This window comes from Diadema antillarum, unplaced genomic scaffold (genome assembly GCF_040938485.1).
Source record: "Diadema antillarum isolate AM-2024a unplaced genomic scaffold, OU_Dant_1.0 scf00000113, whole genome shotgun sequence".
Classification (NCBI taxonomy): Eukaryota; Metazoa; Echinodermata; class Echinoidea; order Diadematoida; family Diadematidae; genus Diadema; species Diadema antillarum.
The window spans coordinates 302,960-329,332 of NW_027271002.1; the positions used below are offsets into that span (position 1 = coordinate 302,960).

A 26,373-nucleotide genomic window follows, 5' to 3' on the forward strand; every position below is an offset into this window, starting at 1 on the left:
AAAACGTACCAATTCTCTTTTCTTCTTCAAGGTACTACATACCTATTTACCAGCTGAAGACTAGTCCCAAGTCGATGGGAAATGTGTGTTAAAACACAAAATCGGCTTGTTCTCTACGAGTTAATATGTATTGACATTTTGACAAATTATCCCAAGTTTTAGACCTCTGGTGAAAATTTATCACAGACTTTTCTCATTTTTGTTCCTAGGTCATTTGAGTGTCAGCACTCACTACATGCACCTGCTCTGACTGGTGATAAGAACAAGTGGGTCAGTTTTTCACCTCCACACAGAGATTGGTCAGTCATCAACAGGAAAGATGCCAGCTATATTGAGCTCAACAAAAAGTGATGTAATGAACTAAATTTAAAGACAGGACTCTGGGAATACTGAAACATCCTGGACTCTAAACCTGGGAGTGAGATGACAAGCTCAATGCTTGGAGTCATCCAGCCAGAAAACAAAGTCAAGTCCAAACCATATCTTCTGCACAAACCCAGGGGATGTCAGTAAAGTGTACTAACATGATAGTTAACATGAAGCTTTGAAACATCTCTTTTGATTCATGATGTGTAACCCTTTCATACACATACAAACCCTTTTACACTCTAATCTTAATTTGATGCTCTAAAAGGACACAATTAGATCTGAAATTATGGTGCAACAAGCAGAACCTTCAAAGCGGCAACTAATATGCTCACAGCTGAGAGCTTCATAAAATACTTCATGATGATAATTTCTAAAATTGATTGACGAATGTTGGGAAACTCATTCACAAGTGGAGTTCATATCAGCTGCTTGTTAAATTTGGAATCCCTAAGATAAAGTGTGCATTTCCACATAATGACCCCCTACAAAGAAAGAAATTTGGGACAATTCAATATTATTGTATTGTTTTGACATTTTAACTCGTTGAGGATGAGTCCCTAGTATACTCGGGCAGGTGTCTCTGAGAAATGCGTGCTGATGTAGCAAAATCAGTCTGTCGTCAACGGGTTAAAGCGGTAAACATATAAAGGCAGTCATGAATAAGATACATCATGAGCAGAAACAAACAAGATGGGCATAAAACTCATTGTGCAATCATGATGTCAGCTTCCATCTATTCTTACTTCAGGGAAAAATCTTTTGAGAGCTCACCCGACATAATGTGCATCTTTGTAGGAAGCAGTGATTAGAAGGGTCCACCATGGGTTTGGTCCCAAGGGTTCAAACTCATTATCAGCCTCCTCCGACAAACACTGCCTCTAGGCTTTAAGGACTGTCCTCAGACTTAATGTCATAACTTATTTTTAAGTGCCATCATGTAATACCTTATTATCTCAAGTCATTTACGGTCTTACATGACCCACACACCCTTCATCCCTTTATACTTCATGCTTGTTACGGATGACCTAGTTTGGGACAACTCTAGTTTGTTTGTAGTTTACATTTGGATCCATGTACTGAGGCAGGTAGAAAGACTTTAGCCTGAGTCTTTTTCTTTCACTGAAGAATGTCTTTGACTTGCTTAATATTCAATTTAAGTCCAGGAAATATTGGTCATTCATTCTTTGGTGCATTCTTCTGAGTGAATAATGTTTTTTTTTAAATAATGTAATGCATATTATATTGTAATGTATTGTGTGTATTTCTAAGCATATTGCATATATTGTACAAATATTTTTTCTATCTCTTTCTTATTCCTTTTACATGTGTTTCAATGTTTGTACATTTTAATGATTGTATGTTTTTTTGGTTTTGGGTTTTTTTTTTGTAATACTGTATATGGTCGGACCCCTGTGAAAAACAGCTCTTAGCTGACCAGGGCTATCCATCCCATGAGTGGAGAATAAATAAATAAAATGAAATAAAAAATACTGACAAACGAAACTGAAGTGCCTTTACTACCATTAAGTTACAAGCAATTCTTGACAATGCTTTCTGCATATCTGTCCAACATCTGACTAGCACATGAAATCTGGGGGCTTGGCTAAAGGAGGTCTAGTAAACTCTAATGGGGACAATAACTACTTCCACACTCCGCCCTGATCCTAATTGCCCCGACTACCGCTTCTACTTCAACATCAAAAGAGTGACGGGGGAAACCCCTTTGTCTGGTATATTCAACACTTCCTTGGTGTGCACTGTTAGTTTGACCAGGTACAGACTGGTGCATATCCTGTCTTGCGTGCATCTCATCACTGTGACACACTGTGTGATTAGTTGGAAATGAGCATCCAATCTGCACTCCTTTGGAACAAAATGATCTGGGTAAGGAAAATGTACTGAATTCAAACATGGCCATGGTATTGTCATAATATATTGGCACAGGCTATACACTAGAAAAGCACTCAGAGAGAGCAGACCTTTGACAATCACGTTAAGCTAAGAAGGGTCCTATTTCCCGTTGATGAAGAATCCTTCAAAAATAAAAAATGAACAAACAAATCCTGGATCCAGATGGTGGTCTGAATACCCAAATCTAATGATCTGTTCCTTGTGTCATCAAGTTCTTCTTGAAAATTTCATCCAAACCTGTTCATAACTTTTTAGAGTTCTTTTGCAAACAGACAGACAAACAAATCAATGGCAGGTAAAAACATAACCTCCCTTGTGGAGGTTATAATCATATTTTTGGAACTTGGAGATTAAAAGTAACAGCTATGTGGAAGGCACTGATCGTTCAGGGGCTTTTGTTTATGCTGAACATTCGACCTAGAAATACATAGTTTGACAGGTTTGACAAGGTTTGGAGATTGAACCTGCAAAACAATTTTTGTACTAGAGAAAAACAGCTGATGTATGAGTAACAAGCACAAAACATAAAGCTGCCAAGAAAATGAGCTGGGGTACAAGGGAGGGATGATTAGTGGACTATCAATATCCCTTAAACATGATTCTTTTCCCAATGTCATGTGACTTTAGAGCTCTGACAGCATCGTCCTGGGGTTAGATGTCATCATGGTGTGAGAGAAGCTGCCAAATTCACCTGGTATCCCAGCATTCCTTACTCAATCCCTGTCTATGGCCAATGTCAAAATTTACAAAAGTTCTGCACAAGACATGACACTCAATTAAAAGATTCTAACAAATCTCATGAATTACATGCTGTAACATGTTAAATCTCTTAGCACCTCAAGGATAAAAACTCAGAAAAATAGACTTCCTCCGTTGGGGGCTAGATATTTAGAAATATGACAGAAAATTTCACACATTTTGGATTCTACTGGATGGTGAATAACACTAATGAAAGTCTGTTGTCAAACTAAACTCATTCTTGCTCAAAACATGCACCTGGAAGCAGACTGATGACACAAATTACAGCATATCCATGACAGTTTTAAACTAAGTACAATTTACAACTTCAGATGCCCATCTTTAGAGAAGGGGGAGAAAGCATCCCAGCATCTAATCCTAACAAAAGTAAGTTTTTTGATTACTATGTGTCAAGCATTTTTCCCCAGTCCAAATTATGTTACCTTTAAGATGACACATGACTTATCTTCCCACAATATTGAACATACTTCCTTTACAAAATACCACGCAGTAATTCAATACTTCGCTATTGATAAAATATTCTTATTGCAATGATATTCTGGTGTTACATAGAATCATTTTTGTTGGTTAATTCTCCTCACAAATAAAAAACAATGTGTACCAATTATGTCTCAGGCTTTTTGCTATGGTACATTTACCCTGGCTACAGAGTCTGATTTTCACTCTGTGCACATTGTAAGAAACAGAAAGAATGCGTCAGAGATACAATGTAGGACCTGCCACAAGTCAGCCAGACTCGTTTGTAGGAACAATGCCAATCTTATGTATGAAAACATTTAAAAAACATCAGCAACAAAGAGAGACAACTGGTACAGCCACCTGCATACTTTACTTGGCAAGGTAGAGAGGGGGTAGAGAGGGGGGTAAAGAGGTACCTGGGGAGGTAGAGAGAGGGGTATAGAGGGGTAGAGAGGGGTAGAGAGAGTGGTAGAGGGGGAGAGAGGTTCCTGGGGAGGGTGGAGGAGTCCACTGTCAGTCTCTAATTGGAAAAGCTTCAACTGACTCATAGTAGCATGGTCCTTACATGGTCCTTAGAGGCCGTCAACTCCAATTCTCAAAAATTTCATGCCGCGATAATATCTTGCTTTATATTATTTGAAAGAACTTTGGGGTGGAAGGGCATGCAGGGAGGCATGGTATCCATTTGTGTGTTCTATCACACTGGTATCAATACCTGCCAAGTTTGTGGAAAATATGAATAAGTATTCTCAAAAAGAAGACCAAAGTGTGAAAACAGACCATAAATTATCTCCAGCCCCTAAGGGGGCCACAACGGATCTGGTAAAAAGAAACCTGAAAGCACACTCTTTAATGTACATTTTATTTACTCACAGCATTTCTGGTTTGAAAGAAGATGATTTTTTCCATTTTTTTTTTCGGTGGGGGGGGGGGGGGGGGGTAAATTCTCTCATTTAGGGAATCTGGGGTCCCCTAAAGACCTGCCAGGGGGACATGATGCCCATTTGTACAAATATACATTCTATCACATTAGGAATAATACAGATCTGCCAAATTTGGTGACAGTTTTGACCACAGGTATTCACGAAGATGAAATGTGAACATTGGCCCCTACTTTGTTCCCCACCCCCACCCCCACCTCAAAGGCCCCAAGGGTGGCACCCCCAGATCTGCCATGACAAACTTGAAACAAAGTGAGATCCTAATACCCTAGGAATACTACCTGCCAAGTTTGGTGATATTTCTGTCATTGGATTTTCAGGAAAAAGCTGAAAATGTAAAAAGTTTATGCACAATGAGCGATGAAAGTTTGCAATCAGCTCTCTGGCTCAGGTGAGCTGAAAACTCAACTCATACCCTAACTTCACATTGCTAAAGTCTAAATGTACGCTGTATCTCTATTTACATGTTAGATTATTTTACCCTCAAATTCAAATCAGAAAATCAATCTGTGGCTACACAAAAGAATTTGTCCTGCTATGAGGTTTTATCTATTCTAACACACACCCAAAAGAGAGTTCGGGAATCCTCTAAAACCCTGGATATTTGCTGATTTCTTTAATCTTCTCATTTTTTTTCCTTTGTGGTTACAATGTGCCTGATGACGTCATCAGCTTCACAGACTGTCAGAGATCTGACAGGGACTGGTGTGAGTGGCTTGCTAAGGATAATCACCTTCATACCTAGCAGCAATATCAACAGATTAAGTAACAAACTATGAGAACAATGATATCATCTCATAACTAAAGTGAAGTGCTAAAAAAAAAATGCACCACATCAAACAAAAGCAATACCTTACCTCCTTTCTTGGTTAATGTGACAGCATATATCTCCACCATGAATTGTTTTTGTTTTTGTTTTGATCCATGCATGAACTTTGCAGCAGGTTCAATGATGTCATTGGCTAAATTTAACCTTTCTAATTTTGAATATTACAAATTACCACTATCACCTAGCACCATGACGCTGTCAAATTCAATCATCATAAATTCCATCCTTCGGCCAGTTCCTCTTCATCCTCCCTGGTTAAGATGATTGGAGATAAAGTTCAAGACACCTAAGACCTAGTCTTATTTCCTAGACCTTCTTGTCCAACTTTTATTTCAGCACAAATACCAAATTATGCCTGAAAACATACTCAGTGTTTTCTGTTTTTTCCTAGATATACATCAGTATTGTTCTTAAAGAATCAGAAATACTGTATTTATCAATAGCAAAGATATGACAAAATATCTCATTTCCAAAATATCAGATATTTTGTCTTACTTTGAAATGAATACAATCAATGTCACATGGAACTTAAAATACTATACTTGGAAATTTGAAATAACTGGTCACAATGTGGGGGGGGGGGGTGGCATAGCAATCTGTATTTTAACAGCAATGGAAATAAGATGTAACCAAAACAAACAGCAAAGATTATTCACTGGCACAGTGGAGAAATACAAGTGCATACATTTATCACCCAAAGGGTCTAAAATGAAGCCTAGATTGGGGTTGGTATACACAGTGCATTGTTCTTCCTCTGCTGAGTATGACAACCATCATGTACGTAAGCAACGTCATAGAAGGGGAAGACAAAACAGGATGGTTGAACCTGGAAGTCTTGACTGATTGTTTGGAGAGGAAACGACAATGAAGATATGAAACCTTGATCAGTGACAAGTTCAGAGAGACTTTGGAGTTCAAGAAAAGTTTGTGGCAGTCAGGGGATTTTAGACCGGCCATCTGTCTTCGGTAGGACTACACCTGTGACTGTCACTGATATATAGGATTAATTCAGATAACTAGATGGTACAGTCATATCAAATGCTTACATAGGAATGTGGACACCACACCTGTCAACACTGAACCCCTGTGTCTTACAAAGTTTCATATGGGCCAAATAGTCAAATGAGTTTGGTCGCTCCTACAGAACCAACAAGTCAATTAAGGGACTTGGTTGTCCACAAGGCTAATCAAGCTTAGAGGTTTGGTTGTCCCTATTGGGCAAATAGTCAAAAGGGTTTGGTTACCCAATAGACAATAAAACCCAAGGTGGACTGGTTGCCCCTACAGCCCAACAATCCAAAAGGGTTGGTTACCCACATAAGCAATTATACCAAAGAGGTTTGGTTGCTACATGTACTATAGGCCAAAAAGTCAAGTGAGTTTGGTTGCCCCTTTGGGCTAACGAGTGGGTTTGGTTTTGCCAATAGACCAACAATTCCTACAGAGGACATCAGCTGATTTGAATGAAGTTTGTCATACAAGTACAATCATTGTACATCACCCCAGGGAAAGATATTCACTATCCAGTTCTCACCGTATCTGATGACTCTACAATGGTCAAATAATCGTAAGATAACCTCAGCTGAGAACCAGAAGGAACTATCCCATTCTAATTTTTGAGCATAAATAGGAACGAAACAATCAATTTTCATGAAGTAAAAAGTTTATTAAATCAAAAGTAGGTAGATTTCAAAAGCATTGTTCCAAATACAATACAGGGTAAGATAGCAACCTTGCAGTTTTAACTTTAAACATTTCACTGAAAATGAAAATAATTTAGAATTGACACCATAATAGATGAGATCAAGTTCTATATATCGTATCAAGGACTCAATCCTCCCCCCCCAAAAAAATAATCAACAAACAAACAAACAAACAAAATCCCTTCTAGTTACGATATAGATCCGACGATATGTATATTTTGTCTGATCCCAAAATCTTGTTTTGATTCATCACTTTTTTTCACTGTGCTCTCGCAAAGTTTATCTCTCTCTCGGCAGTGCACCAGATTTTTATTCAAACAAAATGATATACACTTCCATGTCTGTACAAATTAGTGTATAAAGAAACAGACCTATTCTCATAAAGGGCTTTTTACACTTGTAAATTTTTGCTTAGTCCCCCCCCCCCCCCCCCCCCCCCCCCCTTAGCCCCACCGTTGGTACGGGACTATCCTTAGCCCACTTTCTGTTTACACTCGTTTTTGCCAAAGTGGGCTAGCCCCACCGATAGTCCAGCACTATCTGGCCCTGCAAAATAGCAGGGTTAGCACCGCAATTGAGGTGCCAAGCAAGTGAGTGTAAACAGAACGAAAAAATAATCCTGGGCTAAGCGACGGAGATGAAATCCGACCCTCACTGACCAATCAGAAACGAGGTAATCAAGTACTGCCGGTGCGTGTGTGTACGTGTACAGTACACAGCGTAATCATGAATATTCATGTGGTTTGGAAAGTCCGGGGCTAAGAAATACGAGTGTAAAAAGGTCAGTTTTCTCCTTAGCCCCGGACAAGAGATAGTACGGGACTAATTGGCGAGTGTAAAAAGCTGAAAAAATTGGTAGAGGACTAACGGTAGTCCTGGGCCAGAGAAAGTCCGGGGTTAAGAAACACAAGTGTAAAAAGGACTTAAGTCTACCACTCTGTAAGATCTGGGAGGGAACAACAAAGCAAAAACATCTGGACTCAAGGCTAACAGGATGTACAGTGTTTCTGTCTCATGGGTTGTATAGAATATCTGAACGACTAAAAAACTGTCCTAAAAGCCAGAAATGGGTATACCTTAGAGACCTGGGGAGTGTAAGAGTTCCCACATCTTGGAGCCTCAGAGTTTGGTTCAGTCCTTTTCTCTGCAGGTTCCCAAACAATTGAAGCCAGATTGCACACGTCTTGTCTCATATCCTACTAACCATGTCTGAGGTGCCTAGGACCTCCGTACAGTCAGGTAATGTGATAAATGCAGGATGGATCATTTTTTTTTCAGATCAAAACTCATTATCTGCTCTATGATCAAACATATACAGAGCATGATCTCTCTTTGAAAGTATCAAGAGAATGATTTCTATCAAATAAAGGAAAATTCTCCTTATATACTCAGATCTTCGGCTCTGTCATTGATTCCTTCTACTACGAAAGTGGAATTCTCATCCTTGGTTTAGCATGTAATATTTATATCAAATATCATATTTTAGTCAAAGTCACATCTAAGAAAAAGATTTCAAAGGTTTCCATCATCTCATATTTCAAACCTTTCTCTTCCATCTCCTCAAGACTATAATACGCTATCAAATATTTCATTGCTTTCATGCTAGATCATTGTGATAAGATTTTCCCATTTTTTTTAAATCAACATTATTCATTATCTCCACAGATCTCCACAGAATTTCAGAAGGATATATGTGACAAGCATCTGAAGTCAAATAAAATTCTTCTCAAATATCAAATTGAATTGAATTCAAATCAGAAAACAAGAGAAGATATTCATCTATTCATTTCACATTTGACCATAAAATCGATGGAATTTCCTTTTATACTGACAGTTATAACAATACCAACATGGGCTCTGAATACCAATATCAACGAATTTTGTAAAATCCTGGATTAGAATAAATGAGGAAGTATTACCTCATCTACAATATGTTGTGATATTTCCTACCATTTGAATATCTCAACTAATCAATGAAACTCTAAAAGAGAAATAATCTCACATCTTCTTTAGGAGAAGACATCTAAGACAAAAACAAGACAGATCTTTATCTATACAATGAGATTGGTACAGAAAAATGTCAGCTCTCCTAATCTAATTATATGAAGTACAATTAATTATTTATATTTGTTTTCACTTTTTGGGGGGTGGAGGGAAGCTACATTAGAGATTAAACATTAAATTTGAACATTGAATTGCAGTCATTTAATATCAACCCCCACTGTCGTCCAATGAAAATCTTTCATGACTAAATCATGTGCCAACTCCTACTCATATGCGTAGGAGTGTGTCAGTTGAAGCAAGCCGGGGGCCACCCACCTTCTCCTCTACAGGAACTTTTTCTCTCCCCTACGGCAGTCATTCCCCCCTCCCTGTAAATATGGTACTGCCCACTGATGTAGTTCCCTTGCTAAATGACGCATGCGCCGCCATGGTAGACCACCAGCCTTTCCCATGTCAAAGGAGGGGGGGAAGGGGTTATCAGACAGGAAGCTTGGATAAAGGGGGGCACTGCTGTATGAGTTGCAGGTCAAATAAGGTTCTTCTCATCGTTAGGAGCGATTCAGTTGATCAGTTGAGGGTGCAGCGTGAAGGTGTTGGTACTATCACACATGACCTAGCAGCGATAGCGAGAGAGCTCAAACCTACACACTTTGGGAAACACCAACGTCTCGGTCCATGTCCTCTACAGCTGATCACATAGCCAGATATTACCTCAGCAAAGCAGGTTTCCAAGGACAGTCAACTCCAAGGCGAACAAAGATTTCACACTTCGTTCTAAGCCAAACACGCCTACAAAAGTCGAGATTCAAACTCCGATTAACCACAAACTTTCTGCGCCCACGGATATAACGGAGCAACGGTTCTGTGTCCTTGAGTTGGTCTTCACATGTATTGATTCCATGTAGGATTTGGATTGTCATCTTCTTCAAATGGGAGATATCCAGTTTGTCACTTCTTGACCCACAGGGTGATGATATCAAGGATAACAAATCTAAGGTGAGTTTGACTCCACTTCTCTTTTAAAATCTTCTCTTCTCTTATTAATTCAGATGTCATATCATGCACATTGAGGGGGTTATATTTCTTGGAGTCATCATCTCCATCATTGATAAACATCTAATCTCAGATGATTACTGTAAAACGAGGAATGTGCGCGTGCATTTCAATTTCGCGAATTTCGCGAGCACCAAGATTCGCGAAATTAAAATGCTCGCAAAATTTCTTATCTACACTATATGCATTGAACGGAAGTGGCAATTTGCGAAAATTTCTTGCCACAAAAAAGGTCGTCGGCTCCAATTCATGAAAATTTCGTGCTGCGAATATATCATGTTTTACAGTAATTTGTTAGGTATAAAGAAAGCCTCAGAGAGCTAGAAAAAAGTAGAGTTCTACACAGACTAAACACCAATTTGGTTTCTTTCTATCTACATAAATTTCTTCCAGTGAATTAACACATTCAGTTACAGTGAACATGGTATCAGCCACTGAGAGTTGACAGAAATGAGCTCTTCACAGTAACTGGGGAATGAGAAGAGACTAGATGATGATCGAAGTTTGAGGAGTCGGGTTTTCTGTTTCTCATTCTGTGGTATGTCATTCCTTGGCTTCAAGTGAGAAGAAAATTAGGCATCCAGAAATGAGATGAGGCACTAAAATACCTGTAAAAAAAAATAATTCATTCTGAAAGAAATGATGGATACTGACCACACATAATGTACGGTAATCACAATGAAGTTAATTTAATAGTATTCATTCTTTTTTATCATTGTAGATGTGTCTACATAGACAAGCACAAAACAAAGTTGATTCATCGTGACAACGAATAAAAAGTCTTCTACAGAGACACCAACACTATTCAGACCTTGCCTTCAATTAGACATAACTTTGTTCTTGCAGTTTGTAATTTCAGCCTGGAGTCTTTTTATAAGATTACCATAATCCATTCATGACTTCTCATCTGGAAGATACTAGGGTGATGACATGTTGTGATTCAAGTTATCATTCTAAGTTTCTCATTTTAAATTTAATGACTGTTTATTACAACCTTATGACATGTAGCTGCTCTGGCCTTTCTACCCCATGACTAAACTTGAGTACAATGTGAAGGAACCGTATTTTACCACTATAATCAATTCTTTCATGATTTGCGTTCATTCTCATACCCCCCCCCCCTTAACTGTATCTTTTGAGTGTTGAATTCTGAAGGCTACATACTGCTACCATGAAAATGGATTATTTATCAAAAGAAAGAAAAAAGCCATGTATGATGCATATCAAAAGTCAAAGAAAACTCACCCACACATTGTCACACCTCTATCCCCTATTAGCTGTCAAACGTAGAATTTTATTCAATTTGATGGGAGTATTAATATACTCATTAGACACTATTCAGTTACAATGCTGGGAGGTTAACATCAAAAACGCTTAACTGATAGGACAGGAAAGTGTGCACTAATCCTGTACAAAACAAATGGACAGCGTGCGGTCCTCAAGCGTATTACGCACATCACCTGAGACCACTCAAAGACGCTTGATAAACAACAACAACAACTTCAAAAACAGCGCGTCTCTGGTGATATGCGTCTTTGCCTGAGACGCGCTGTCTTTGAAGTTGTGGTTTATCAAGCGCCTTTGATTGTTTTTAGATGATGTTGTTGCCAAATTCTTGCCTCCACGAAATAATCCTTATTACTATAAAATCTCGTTCTTCAAAATAATCCCCTTAATCGAAAAAAAAAAGCTACTGCTATAATTTTCAAATCTTTTTAAGATAATAAAAATACCACTACATTTGGAAATGAATGACGTTTCTACGTGTTCTGAGTTTGTACTTAGCTATCTTTTGTATCATCATGTAGGGTAACCATTTTGTGTCCATTTTTATCGCGCGCCTTCCTATCTTGTTACCTCTACTATCTTTGGTTAACATTTTGGTAAAAATGTAATTTTGACATGGTTTTGGCTCATTAAAAAAAAATGTGAAAATAATGTCTTGCAAACAAATACACTGTCATTAAAACAGTATTTGGTTAGGCTGATAATATACAACAACAAAAAGAATGTCTGGCTAGCTGTATTTGTCTCAAGATTTATTTCAGTGAATTCTGAGAAATTGACTTAAATCAAGACAAATAAATTCTTCACCATTCTCTTCCTCTGCAGACATCACCTTGAAATATCTCAAGAGATTCCTGCAGGCTGCTGGTCTGAACTACAAACCACTCTCAAATTGGCAACACTTCACTCTTTCCAAGATCTGGAAGCATCTGGGATATGGTTGGTGAAGCAACCACCGGGGTCCACAAATGGAAAGTTTTTGAACGGAAATGTCTTCTGAGGTTGTCTCGGTGCTATTTCTGACATGAGGAAAAGTTAGACACATTGAATCACACAAGAGAAAGGAAGCAACGATTGTTCAGTCTGGAAGAGAGAAGTGAGCTAAGGAGAAGTCAGCGACTACAGTGATGACAGAGAAAATCCCTGGGGACATTTCCGAGAACGTGAGGAGGTGGTAACCTTCAGTCTAGTAACCTGGAGAGAACAGGTTGGAACAAACTGAGACGGAAGTTAGATGACAGCAATAACTACTCCAGGGAATCGATTAAAGTCAATCTCCTTCAAAGAAGAGGGGGAACTGGTGGAGGACTGTGAGTTTGAGTCATCCATTTCAGTTTTGACATGGACAATCAGACAGTTTTGCTTAAAAATCCAATTTCAGAGGTGAAGGAATCATGAAATGAACATTTGAATATATAGAGCAAAAAGGGGCAATTATTACCAATCACATACCACAGAACAAATATTTGTGAGAATCCCAATTTTTGCCAAACTCACTTTGAAGCATTTGATCCAAGATAGGAGAAAGGCAGAACAATGGCAACAAGAATCCTACATATATGTTCATTCCTGCAGATGTGCATCCTTACATTAGCACAATTCAGTGGGAACATCCCAGCCAATGGGGGCTTTGTATCAGAGGGTCAACTTCCCATGGAACCCCATGACCCTTGGGCCTCCCTAGGCTACAACTTTCCAAGTGTTCCAGTCAACCCAAACACTCCCTATGACCCATCCCTCTGGCCACAGAATCCTCACCATGGCCATCCAAGCAATCCTAACCCCAATAATCCTGGTAATCGTGGCACTCCGGTGAACCCTAGGCCCCCACAGCATCCTTGGCAACCTGGTGGAGGGCAGTCACCTTCCAATCCTGGGGGGAGGCAACCAAGCAATCCCGGGGGAAGGCAACCAAGCAATCCTGGGGGAAGGCAACCAAGCAATCCTGGGGGAAGGCAACCAAGCAATCCAGGAGGAGGCAACAAGCCCAACAGGGGAGGTGGCACTGTCGTTAACAAACCCCAGAGGCCAGTCAACCCTGGACCACAGCGACCTTCAGCACCACGCCCCACACCACAAGCGAGACCACAACCGACACCCAAGAAGCCATCAGTGGGCAAAGGTGGTGGTGTTGGGAGCAAACCCCAACGTCCTGCAACACCAGGAGTAGTCAATCCCGGTAATGGGCGGGGCCCAGTTGTGGTGGACCCCGTGAGACCCAGTGGACCAAAAGGAACTCCTCCAAAAAGACCAGGGTCTCCAAACAATGGGGGGAATGTTGGACCTGAGCCTGGTGCCACTCCTAGAGGACCCCTGATCACATGTGCACAGAACCCTTGCCAGAACAGAGGCACCTGCATCGATGACTACACCAAAGGATTTAGATGTGAATGTCGTCATCTGTACCTTGGTGAACAATGTGAGGTCATCATCTCACCACCACAGCACATCACCATTAACAGCATCGCCACCACCAGGGCATCCATCTCCTGGCGAGTGCCTCCCAGTATTGATGAGGAGATCTCAGGCTTTGTGGTCCAGTACAACAAGTTTGGCTATGAAAACTTTCACTACAGTCCTTTCATACATCCTTCAGTAGCAGACTTCACATTGACGGTGAGTCCACCTTCACTAACTGTTTTTTTAATACTTTTTCTAAAAGATTCATGTGAAACCATCATGGGTCTGAAGTGATAATATTTTCCAAAGTCTTCATGTTTTCTTTCATACCCATCGATGGCTAAGTAAACTAACTGCACAAACTTACAAATCTTTCACCCATTCTACAAATTTAGTTCAGGTGAAAATTCAGCAAAATGTGACACACTAGGAAGAATGTTTTAACCTGTTGAGGATGAGTCCCAAGTGTACTCGGGCAAGTGTCAAAGGCTGCGTTTATCATCTTTCCCCTGTTTGAAACAGCTTTCAAAAGCCGTTTCCAAAGCGCTTTCGAAAGCTGTTTCTAAAGCCCTTTAGAAACGGCTTCCAAAATAGTTGCATTTATCAACTCATCGCGAACACGAAAACTGGCCTTGTCACTTCACAGCTGCATTGCGCAATTTGACCCGAGGAGAAGGGGTCATATACTGTAACCGCAGTACAAAGCCGTTTCAAAACAGCTTTGCGTTTATCTTGCTTCAAAGGGCTTCTAGAAACAGGTTTCTGGAAACCTGTTTCGGAAATCTGTTTCGGAAACCTGTTTCTGAAAGCACAAATTTGCGGCTTTCAAAAAGGCTTTCCGAACCCCATAATCAAAACAGCTTTGCGTTTATCATCTTGTAAAAGTTCCCCGAAAGCCGTTCGGAAAACCTGTTTCTGCCGAGAAAAAGAGTTGATATAAACACCCTATGGGGAATGTGTGTTGTAGCAAAATCAGTCTGTCCTCAACAGGTTAATTGTATGACCGAGTGAGGGCACACACAGTGAGGTGATTAGTCTCATTTCAGCCTTCACATTATCAAGAAATATCTCACAATGACCCTACTTCCTACAGACATTTAATCCTCTCTCAATGCGAAGCCATGGAATGCGTGTCATTCTGTGAAAAGACTAAACACTCACAACAAAAACACCCATTCAACATTGTGTTATACCAAGCCATGTGTGGAAGAGTCTTTGAGTAAAAACAAACATCCGGAACCAATCTGATTGGCTAATTCATTGAAGGAAATATTCTGTTGGCAAACACCCACTAATCTCAGTTTCCGTATGCAGGAAACACACTCTGGCATATTAGTCTAAGACCACTGGGGAGTTTCACATACATATCTTGTTTTCTCAAATGATAACTTCCTAGAAGGCAAAGTTGTAAAGGTTCTAGCTCACTTTCACTGTCTTTACACACTTGGATTTACTGAGGTAGCTGCTGTTTGAAGACGGTGGTAAGTCTCAATCGTTTCTGCTTCATTCTTTTGGCTTTATCTATACTGAATACTGTTACCACTTGAAACACTGTAACTATACTCTTTGGTTAAATACTGCATACTACACTCTACCTTTGGCAACTTTGTAAACAAATCAAGGACCATCTCAATCCACAATTTTGTGCCAATTTATGACAAAAATACGCCTATTTTCATATGGAAAATACAGTACCAATGAGTAATTATGACTACAGAGACTTGCATCCTCCTCTAGACATGGCAAGATGCATGTAATTCTGGACAATCTGTGTCAAAAAGTATTCAAAAAAGGCTTTTTGTGCAATGCAGCGTTCAAATACATTGTAAAACAGCACTAAGATACAATGATGAGGTTATAGTCCCCTTGCTTTTCAGTCTGTTATGAGGCATTTGTTTGGGTGTCTGCAGTTTTCAAGTGAAATAATGTCCTTCTTGTAATCATCACAAAGACCCAAATATCACAAGGACATGAGAGTGGTAAAAGTGCTAGAAATTTGTGAAATTTCACTGCATACATGATAAGCACTTAGAATATCTCACACATTATGCTTTGATGCACTTTTACTCTTCAAACATGCTTTGCAAATTTAACAACAACAAAAATAAAAGTAATGAAGTTTTGTTTTTGGCTATGTCACTTGCTATTGACCCAGAATCTGGGCCAGTGACTCTTTAATCTCTGTAATACAGTGTAAGCACCCAGTTTTCCACCAAGCTACATGGTTGGTATGCCCCAGTACAAGAGCAGGCTGCTCACAGATTACAAGCTTACAAGATATCAGGCCGATACTCCACTTAACCCCTTGATTCTGGCACCACGCAAATCCCATTTAAAATGCACAAATATGAGAGAAGTCCAAATTTAGTGGGTTAATGCACTGTGTGCATGAAAGTCAAGTATGAAAGGATTCCTTCCACTACAATCAGTCTCGCCCTGTGAATCTTGGGTAGTAGGATATGGAATTATGATGGAAGGGTGTGCAAAATATTTAGATGATCCCCGCCTGTATACGCCCTCCAGACATGTCATAAATGGAATTATCTTCAATTAGGTCAGCTGTCTAGCAAACCGCAACACAACAATGGTCAACTACATTAACACTCTGCAGACTTATAAATGGAGTAATGTACAGTTATGTCTATCAGCACACTGTTCATTACATGATGTGAGAGAAAATTCTATTTTTGCTTTTTGTGTATCTTCTTAGACAAAATTCCAGCATCTCTCTGTGGTTGGACTATACTCAACGTAACCAGAAATGGCCCCTAATTAATCCATATATATTTCAGGCAAAAAAACAAACAAAAAAGTAATAATAGTACTTAGTGTTTTGGATCCTGTTCATGTTTCTTAAACCCGTTGAGGATGAGTATACTCGGATAGGTGTCTATGGGAAATGGCAAAATCTGTCCGTCCTCAACAGGTTAACATTGTGCACAATAATAACATCCCACATCACGTTAAAGATAATAAAAAGTTTTGGTACCTCAAAAGTTTCCCTGAATTTCCTTGTCTTGGTTTGTGTTTCACGTTAAAGTACGTTGTCTGTGAGAATTACTCGCCCCAAAGTGCTCTCATGTCTTAGTAATCATGCAATAATGGTTTCGTACCAGAGCCGTCGCCGTACGGCGTCGATAAATATTGTACGAAACCACTGACTGCGACCAGCAGCGTGCAGCCCATTGTACGCATAGCTAACTGCGACCAGCAGCCCCATACGCATAGCGTAATGGGGCTTCGCATTGTATAGCATTCAGGATCATGACAGAATTAGTATCGCGGGTAAATGGCAACTTAAAATCCAAAAATTTCTTCGATTTGAAGACTTACCAATTAAGTTGAAGTATTGAAAACAGGCTTCGAACAAAGTTTGGTTCTGCCAATAGTCCCTTTCTTTTCGAATTGATGACTGAATGTGACTCGGTCGAGAGGACCTTGGGAGAGCTACTACACTGACTATTACGGCCAGCGCATGCGCACACAAACATCTTATCATGTGATGGATTTGAAATTTGTGCGCATGTGATGTGTTCCTGAATGTGTGATGATCCTGAATGCTACAATGCGAAGCCCGATTACGCTATGCGTATGGGACTGCTGGTCGCTATGCGTATGGGGCTGCTGGTCGCAGTTAATTGCATGATTACTAAGACATGAAAGCACTTTGGGGCGAGTAAGTCTCACAGTGTTAGTTATATGAAAGGTACTTTAACCTGAAACACAAACTAAGACAAGGAAATTCAAGGAAACTTTTGAGGTACCAAAACTTTTTATTATCTTTAAAATTAAACATGATATAAGTTAAAACAGGACTTACTGTTTGCCTTCCATGCCATATTGTATTATTTTAAATATGTCTAACAAATCAAATCAAATCAAATTAACTTACAGGGGTTTCAGAAGGAAAGAAAGGAAAATCATCATCTTTCATCTTGTGTTATTCATTTTTTTCCTTATCAAAAGCAAGACAAGCAAACAATATAGAACTCTAGTAATTAAAACCAAATGATCTACTGCAGAAGTAGAAGACCACTTATGTGTAGAGGAAGACACACTCTCTATATTGCACCTGTCAAGGTTACTTAGATCCTTGTAAATCATCCTATCCTGTCTTATTCTTTTGGAAGGATAAAAGTCCGAGAGAGAGTCATATGCCTGCTACCAAACATCCTATCGCAGACAAACACCAAACTACATTACGTACATGTGGTTTCCTAGTAACTCAACCGATGCTAATCCTACCACTTCCAAACCACACAATATATCCTTACACACTGTTCCACCAGATGTCCTGTATGAAAGAGTAATACAAAGGCATACGAAAATCAACTAAGCTTACAAGAGTTTGCACTAAGACTTCAACAAGTCAGAAATACAGAGTATCATACAATGAAAAAGGTTTTAATTCTAATCAATCTAAGGATTTTGTTTTCAAATTTAATACCAAATCTGCCATGAAGATTTTTACTTCTATTGAAAGCTGGTCATACACAGGTATGGTGATCCTGGCATAAGACCGTATCGCTTAGCCTGCAAAATAAACAAAACAACACCAACAACAACAAAGAAATAATCATATCATACAATCTCATTAGGGAAGCTCATGAGAAATTTCCTGCTTATTAACTCACTGGTTCAGACAGGAAACACTACTTTATCATTAAAGAAAAAATGACTCTCCTCAAATTTATTTACATCCCAAGTTTCCTTTGACCTGTGTCTCCCACAAGATAGAAAGACACTGAGTAGATAGATAGATAGAAAGGTAGATAAATGTAGACATTGAGGTAAGAGAGCTATCCCAGATTGTTTTCAAAGTAGATCATAATTTTCTCTAAGCTTCCAAACCCCTGAAAAGGTCTGAAGAATGTAAGACTGTCATAACACGTCTTGTCTTCTGGTTTCATTGCTACACTTAATGGGCAATCAACTTACTTCCAGTTAATCATACTCAAATTCTCCTTTGTCACACACACATATCAAACATAACATGTCCGAGAAAAATAGGCCGTACTGTCATATGTTCTTTCGGTGTAAATCATTTTTTTTCTTCATTAGTGGAAAATTGAGCAAAGAAAATGGGATTCCATCGGGATTCGAACCCGAGACCTCCAAATGCTAGCCTAGTGCTCTACCGACTGAGCTATAGAAAGCCCTAGTTCAGTGTTCATCCCAGAAACCCTAAATTCTCAATGCTCTTTTTTTTTTAATGATAGAAAAACAAATTAACAAAACAAAAGATAAAAGTGTAAACAAAGAAATTCCAAAGACAAGTGAGAAATTCCAGAGGAGCTCTGCTAATTGTCATGATAATCCATTTAGTAGGCTGATTGCTGGACTGAATTGGATTAGGATCAATTAAAGGTGATACTGTACCACAAGTATCAGATTACAAAGAATGGGTAAGAGTGCCAAGACATGAAAGGAAGTGGTAGATATCACATGACCACTGTCTGATAACGAGCTCAATTTCTGGGAAGGAAGGAAAGAATTGGCCATGGGGCTCAGAGGAAAGATTAGATTATATCCATTGGAGTGTGAGGAGTGACCTCTAGAAAAGGACCTTTCTGGAAGAGTGACCACTCAAAAGAAGTGACCACTCAGAGGCTTTAGACTGTTGCAATTCAGCACTGATTTATGATAATCCACAACGGACAGACTTCTGACCATGAATGGGATTTAATAGGAAGTGGAGCACACATCTGTTCTTGTCTGAACACTGATTTCAGACAAAGGTTCTAGCAGTACAAATAATAACAAGATGAAATGCAGAAATTACTAGGTACACAACTGAAAAAAAAAATGTGTGTGTTTTTTATGAATGCAGCTTGTCATAAGGAAGTTAATTCAAAGTAAATATGTACTTAAAGAAGCAATTTAAAAAGTGGATGATTCTCAGTGAAAAGTTGTACTCTACACATTTACACTCTATCTTAGAAGTCAAAGACAGTTTTGGGGTATTAGGATTGTTTTACTGTTTCATTCATTGTTTTTTCAACCTCACACAACAGATGATATAGTAATCATACTGAGATTTACACTTCATAATCAGATTGAAGGCATGTATATCTGAGAAGCATACTAGAATGCAACTTACCGGAAGTTAAGTTTTGTCATGAATGTAAAAGGTTCCTTCGCTAGGATAACTCATTCTGCATCAGAAGACAATGTTGGCACTAAAAGACCAATAGACAGACCACTAACATTTTGAACATTACATCATCAATTTGTGAACCTAACCATTTCAAAGAATTCTTTGAACTTTGCGGATTGGAGGTCCATTATTGTGCCAAGAATGACTAACTTCTGTAGTTGTGGTCACCCAGAAATAGAGACATGGATACCACACATTATGTGGAGAAGTTGAGAGATTGGTGGTGGGGGAGGGGTGAGGGAAAAGGGACAGAGAGGGAGGGGTAGGAAGAGAGAGGCGGAACAGTGTGTGACATACAACATTTTGTTCACAAGCTCAGTTTTGAATTAGTTTTAGGCTGCTTTTATCTAAAAATTTTCTGAGGCAGAATCACGATTCTAAACGCCTTTGAGGCATTTTCAGGGGTTAGATAAATGCAACCATGTTTTCAAACGCGTTTAGAAACGCCATTTTGAAACGCCTTTCAAAGGGCATTTTGAAAGACGTTTGAGACCACGATCGCTGTTCTGTGAGTAGATAAACGCAATGCCGTTTAGAAACGCGTTTATATCTCAAGGTCAAATCCCAGCTGTTTCCGGTTGTGCTCTCTACCCATTATTTGTGTGTGACTGATGAGGCATGTTCGGTGGTGTGCAGTAGATGCAGTTAACCTTTACTTCCTGGGTCAAACGGTGCAAAGCAGCTGAGCAGTGACACCGCTCCAATCGCGATTGTATGATGGTTAGATAAACGCCATTCTCTCTCTCAAGTTAGATAAATGCAGCCTTAGCTTCCAAACTCCAAAAAGGCTATGTCAAAAAAAAAAGTCACAACACAAGAGTCCACAGGATTACATAGTCTCAAGGGGGATGACTTCAAATGGAATAGGATTGATCATCTTGCCAATGAATTACCACCCATAGAACTGATATTTTGAATGTCAAATTTGAGTTTTTGTATTTTTTTAGATAGAAGAACATAGTAGGTTTCTCATATAATATAGAATTGTAAAGAAAATTCACCTTTCACTTCCAGATAACCATACTGATTTGTGTCATCATATTACACTGAACCCCTCCCCTCCCAATCATCCCACCCCCCACCCCCACCCCCCCCCCCCCCCCCCCCAAAAAAAAAAAAACAGGATTGTCATGTAAGGATTGATTGGTGTACAATAATTGGTGTTAAATGTTTGATGCACAAAGATTGGTAAAAACTCATTGGAGTAAAGAGATTGGTATACAAGGGCTGGTGTAACAAGGTTGGTGTAACAAGGACTGGTGTAAAAAGAATAGTGTATATGGATTTATAAATACACAGTTCAGCATGATTTTGGAAAAGGGTTGCTACCCTTACTGTCAAAAGTACACTATAAAAAAAAAGAACTCTTCCTGTGTTAATTATGTCCTGCCCAAAGTCAAGTTCTACTGGACAGATGCTATATTTAGAGCAGCTTTAATTTTAGCTCAAAGTTTCCTTTGCTGGTTGATATGGAAATACTGCCAAACAATGTAGACCTGTAAAGTGATTCACGCTTGCCTGAAGGAAGCCGGTTAATCTATGTGTCCTCCCAAGTTTGGAGAGGGGTGCTGTAATGTATCCTCCCAAGTTTGGAGAGGGGTGCTGTAATGTGCCTTCCCAAATTTGGAGAGGGGTACTGTCATATACCCGCCCAAGTTAAGAAGGGGGTGCTGTGACATGTCTCCAAAGTTTGGAGAGGGGTACTGTCATGTACCCTCCAAGTTTAGAAGGGGGTGCTGTAACGTGTCTCCCAAGTTTGGAGAGGGGTGCTCTAATATGTCCTCCCAATTTTAAGAAGGGTGTTGTATTGCCTCCTACCCATGTTTGAGAAGGGGCGTGGCATTATGTCCTCTAAAATTTGAAGGGTGTTCTATTATGTTTTGTGTGAGAGGAGCGCTGCGTTTAGTTTGTCCTTTGAATGGCTCTCATCTCTCTTTCTATTCAGTTCATTTTTTTTTAACTTGGTCTGCTTTTGACCAATCATGTCATGTCATCCTCATAGCTCTTTCTGACATCATCACCTGATACCACTGGTAGTAAACAAACTATGAAACATGTATCATTGGAGTTCCACTCAAACTCCTCTCTACAATCAAACCTGATACCAATGGTGGTGTGCAAATCATCAACCCATTCCACAGCTGTTAACAGCTTTGATCACATATATTATAACCAGGAACTACACTGTATAAATTTTGGACATCATCTACCTTGCTACCCTGGATAAATAATACCACACTGTTTGTATACATAGGGCTTTTACTGGCCGCTTTTACTGGCCGCTTTATCCCTCCACTGATTCAAATTTCCTTTCCCCAGGCACTTCATCTGTCTATTTCAGGTGAGATGGTAAATACTGTCTATTTGGTGTTGTGCCTTGTTTTAGAAAGCTTAAATCATGTCAAGGTCATGGCCATGATCATTATAGAAGCTATGACCACCTCAAGGTAAATTATGTCTGAAAATAGAATCCTTCTCTTATTTTGATATAGTATACAGTGGCAACTGAAGTTCCTAGACCAGAATTCATGACAATTCTGAGTATTTACTCCACTCCATATTAAAGGCATAATTTACCATTTGCAGATGAAACAAAAACCCAGCATTAGTGCTTCAATATAGTCCTAAAATGTGAGTTAGGGATAGAAACAACCAGTGTGAAAATTTGAACCAGTATAATTGATGTTAAGTATTGTTAAATACACTAAATGTGAACAATAGTTATGATAAAAATGTTTCAAGACTAAACCGTCTACAGTTACGGTTTAATGAGGAAAATAGTGATATCTCCTTATATTTTAGGGTTTATTGCAAAAATCTTATATGGTAGGGTGTTTTGTGATACAACTGACCTACACATACAGCTGTATGTATCAAAAGTGATATCTTGAACATTTTTAAAATCACTGTTCCCAAAGGTAAACAGGACCTTTAACCTGCAGAATATCACTTTCTTTCAGTTTAATATTCCAAGTATACTTAGACATAAACCAATGAAAAGGGTAGTCACTTACTGTATACGCCATATACAATGTATTTAGCAAGTCTAATTTTTCATGAATCCAGAGTTCTCAGCAATCTTTTTTTTTTTTGAGTGGTTAAATTTGTGATCATGGATCAGAGTTCTAGTGAAATAGAGAAATGTCTGTGAACACATCGCATTGATTTCAGGCTAAGAGTTAATATTATCACACGTTTTTGAATTCAAGGAATACATCCCAACTTATGCAATTAGTGTAAAAGAAAACCTTACAAAATATATGGCAAATACTGTATTACTTATAAGCAAAGAAGAATAGTTTGAAGTCTTAAATCATTTAGCTTCCCACGCAATCTTGACAATGGCTAATTTTACCCCCACCCGACTCCGACCCCCCACCCGACTCCAACCCCCTTCCTTCAGTTCTGCAAAGAGTCATATCCTGAGATGAGAATGACCTTCAGTCGAACCTCACAAAATCTGATCCTGTACCATTAAAAAAAAAGAAAAGTGTGAAAACATTTTAAGGAAGGATTTCAAAATTTCACATGACCACATTGAAATGTTGGCAGGCTATATCTCTGGAGGACCAGGGCTAAAATAAAGGAGTCTGAAAACCAGCTCACAATCCTCGGATGATGTCGGCAAACTTTGGTTAAATGTCACCCTTCCACCCCTTTCCTCAGGGAAGTCAAAGATGCTAAAAATGCTGCAGACCGTGTTATGGCTCTCTAAGGCTTTAAGGAAAGTTATATAAAGCATTTGATCCTTCTCTAGACTATGCTTTGCTTACCAAGGACATGTCTAAAAATTTGTTAAAATATATTAAACTTATATGTGTAGCACCTGCTGTGTTTTTATTCCATGCAATAATTTCACTTCCTGCAAGGATTTCATAACACATCAGTCCAGACTGCTGGTATTGCCTAAAATAAGTGACGTTGTACGTCATTTACTTTTATACACCAAAATTAAAGTATAAAATGGAACATTATATACAATTTTTATTTGATTAAATTTACTGGTATCTGGATCATCGACATATACAGCTCTAACAACAATATTCAAGTGAACTCATTCACACACTACAACTCTTTGTATTTCATGACAACGATGTGTAACAAACCAGGAGAACACACAGTTACTACCATCCATCATGCCACATCTTCCCTCACACACTGACCACACCACTTCAAACTCATCATGGCACATTTCAAATGTTGGAATCCGACTCCCAGTACCACTGCTATGATCCAAACTCTGTAAAGAAGATACTAACCCAACTGTATTCTAATCAAGAAGTCAAGTCATACCAAAAGTCAATGCACTTTGATGCTGAGGGACTTTAAAAGGTGTTTGAAGTCTGCAGTCTCTTAATCTCATTATGAAGCTCCAAAAATTCATGTCGCAGCAACAGATTTCGTCACAGCTAAGCGATAGATTTTGTCACATCTAACCATAAAAAAAGAAGAAAAACAAAGTGTCAATCCCAATCAATCAACTCTCAGCTTCTTTGCAAACTCTTGAACAAACTCTCAAACAAGCTGATATATGGTGACCTTGGAGATGAATAACTAGCATCTCTCACAAGGGAGATAAGCTTCCCATCGTCATGACAACAGACGAAGATGAAGTTTGAAACAGTTGACACATCAGCACGCTTCCTTCATTAGCAACTTTAATGTAGGATGAAAGAAAATGAAAGTTTGTCTCATTCAATTTCCTGAAATAAAATGACTTTCAGGCAGGATGACATTCAGTCGACTCAGTTCCTAGAAACTCCCCGAGGAATTAATCGAAACTTGCTTTATCTTAAAATGCCCCTCCCAAAATCTCCAGCAATTTATCTCTTTTTTTCCCCTTTATTCTAACTTTTCAATCCTCTTGTTTTCCATGCAACAGCTTTGATTCGATCTCCTTTTAGTGCAAATCGATACATTTTTTTTCTCTTATAATGATTTAATGAGTCTTGAAAGCGAGACACTGAGTAATTTGTGATATAAAAAGCACCAGAAATAGAATATATTATCAATATCATAAATTATATCATACCTATTTCTTCCTTTCAGCAACACTTACATTTCAAGTCCAAATTCACTTCTTTGACATAGAAGGATGCTATGAACACTATAAAGATGTATGGTTTATAGTGTTCATACTAACTTGTAGTACTTTGCTGAAGACTATGAAATAAATGAGAAAATTTGATATGTCTTTGACAAATAGTGATTGTTTGTTTTTGTCTATTTTTTTTTTATTTTCCCTGCAGGACCTAGAACCAGACTCACAGTACACTGTGTGTGTTAGCATCATCCTAATCAACATGAGCCAGACGAATGCTGTCCTCAGGGACCAGTGTGTGGAGGTGCGCACTCGCTCATTGTCCCTCAATGAGACTGGGTTACCCGTTACCATGGTAGCCATCATCTTGGGAGGCGTGGTGGTAGCACTCATCCTCATCATGCTCTTGGCTCTATGCTGTCAGAGGAAGTGTCTCCAGACGAGGAGGGCTGTGATTGGTGCAGCAGCCACTGTGAGACGAGCCAGGGCCCAGCAGACCTGTGAGATCCATGGCAACCCAAAGACACCTCTAGCACCACGGCCATCAGCTGGGAACCCACCAAAGAAGGAGCATGAATACAGCAAACCTGGACCACCTGTTAAGGAAAGAGCACCTCCTAAATTTGGCTCACCACCCAACAATAGAGTACTACCACATACTAGAACACAAGCACTGACTCCAAAGCCTCTTCAGCTCATGCAGCCTTCCAGAAAACCTGACATCACTACAGCCCATGTCTCAGGAAGATGTATCCACGCCAACAATGGAAACAACTCAGCCTCCAGCCCCAAGGATACCTTAGTGATCGACATCCCACCAACGGTTCCAGAGCATGACATTGCCATGGATGCCATTAAGAAAGCTGCAAGGAACCCAGAGGACCCTGCCATGCAGTCAAGCTACTACGCCCGCTCCTATTCCATCTCTAGCTCTGAGTACACAGAACATTCTCTCTATGGAGGCAGTAGGAATCCTCTTGTGTCTGCCGTTACCAGGACGACGACACACCCACCTTCCAGTGTATTCAGGGCTCTACCAAGGTCTGTAGCAAATCACATGATGCGAATCAAAAATGCCCGCGACAAAGATGCAACGGAAGACTTTGATATGGCGAGAACCTACTTCTTGCCTCGTGCATGACGAGAATAGCAGAGACATGGAAAACCATGGAGCTATAGAAAGAGGCAGTATTTTCTTCAGTACCTATTCTTGCGTGATATAATCACTGACAAAGGGAGTATGAGGGAGGCAACTGTTGGACAGCAGTAATTATGGCTTCCGCCGGTGTGTGCCACGAGCCAGCCAGGATACCTAAACTTGACAGTCGGGGCAAGGAAGGAGGAGGTCCTTTCTGGGGGCAATGAGCCTCTCAAACAGAGCAGAAAATAGCTTTAGAGCAACATGAAGAGGAACCCAAGGATGTATCGTGTGTCTTCTCCTCATGTAGACTACTGTCTCA

The 26,373-nt window shown here is 39.4% G+C and overlaps 1 protein-coding gene across 1 annotated transcript; it reads left to right on the forward strand.

The window, feature by feature from the left end:
* Positions 1–8,176: 8,176 nt before the first annotated feature.
* LOC139719670 (uncharacterized) lies at positions 8,177–26,075 on the forward strand. The gene is made up of 4 exons (XM_071631070.1): positions 8,177–8,210; positions 12,141–12,254; positions 12,910–13,931; positions 25,122–26,075. The coding sequence occupies exons 1-4, from the start codon at positions 8,177–8,179 to the stop codon at positions 26,052–26,054; spliced, it is 2,103 nt and encodes a 700-aa protein (XP_071487171.1). The 3' UTR covers positions 26,055–26,075.
* Positions 26,076–26,373: the final 298 nt, after the last annotated feature.

Bases quoted from the DNA above. Each gene is read 5' to 3' on its own strand.
- LOC139719670 (XM_071631070.1), top strand. From the start codon at position 8,177: ATGTCTGAGGTGCCTAGGACCTCCGTACAGTCAG. The intron at 12,255-12,909 runs GTTGGTGAAGCA...TCCTTACATTAG, and splicing joins CTGGAAGCATCTGGGATATG to CACAATTCAGTGGGAACATC. The intron at 13,932-25,121 runs GTGAGTCCACCT...TTTTCCCTGCAG, and splicing joins TAGCAGACTTCACATTGACG to GACCTAGAACCAGACTCACA.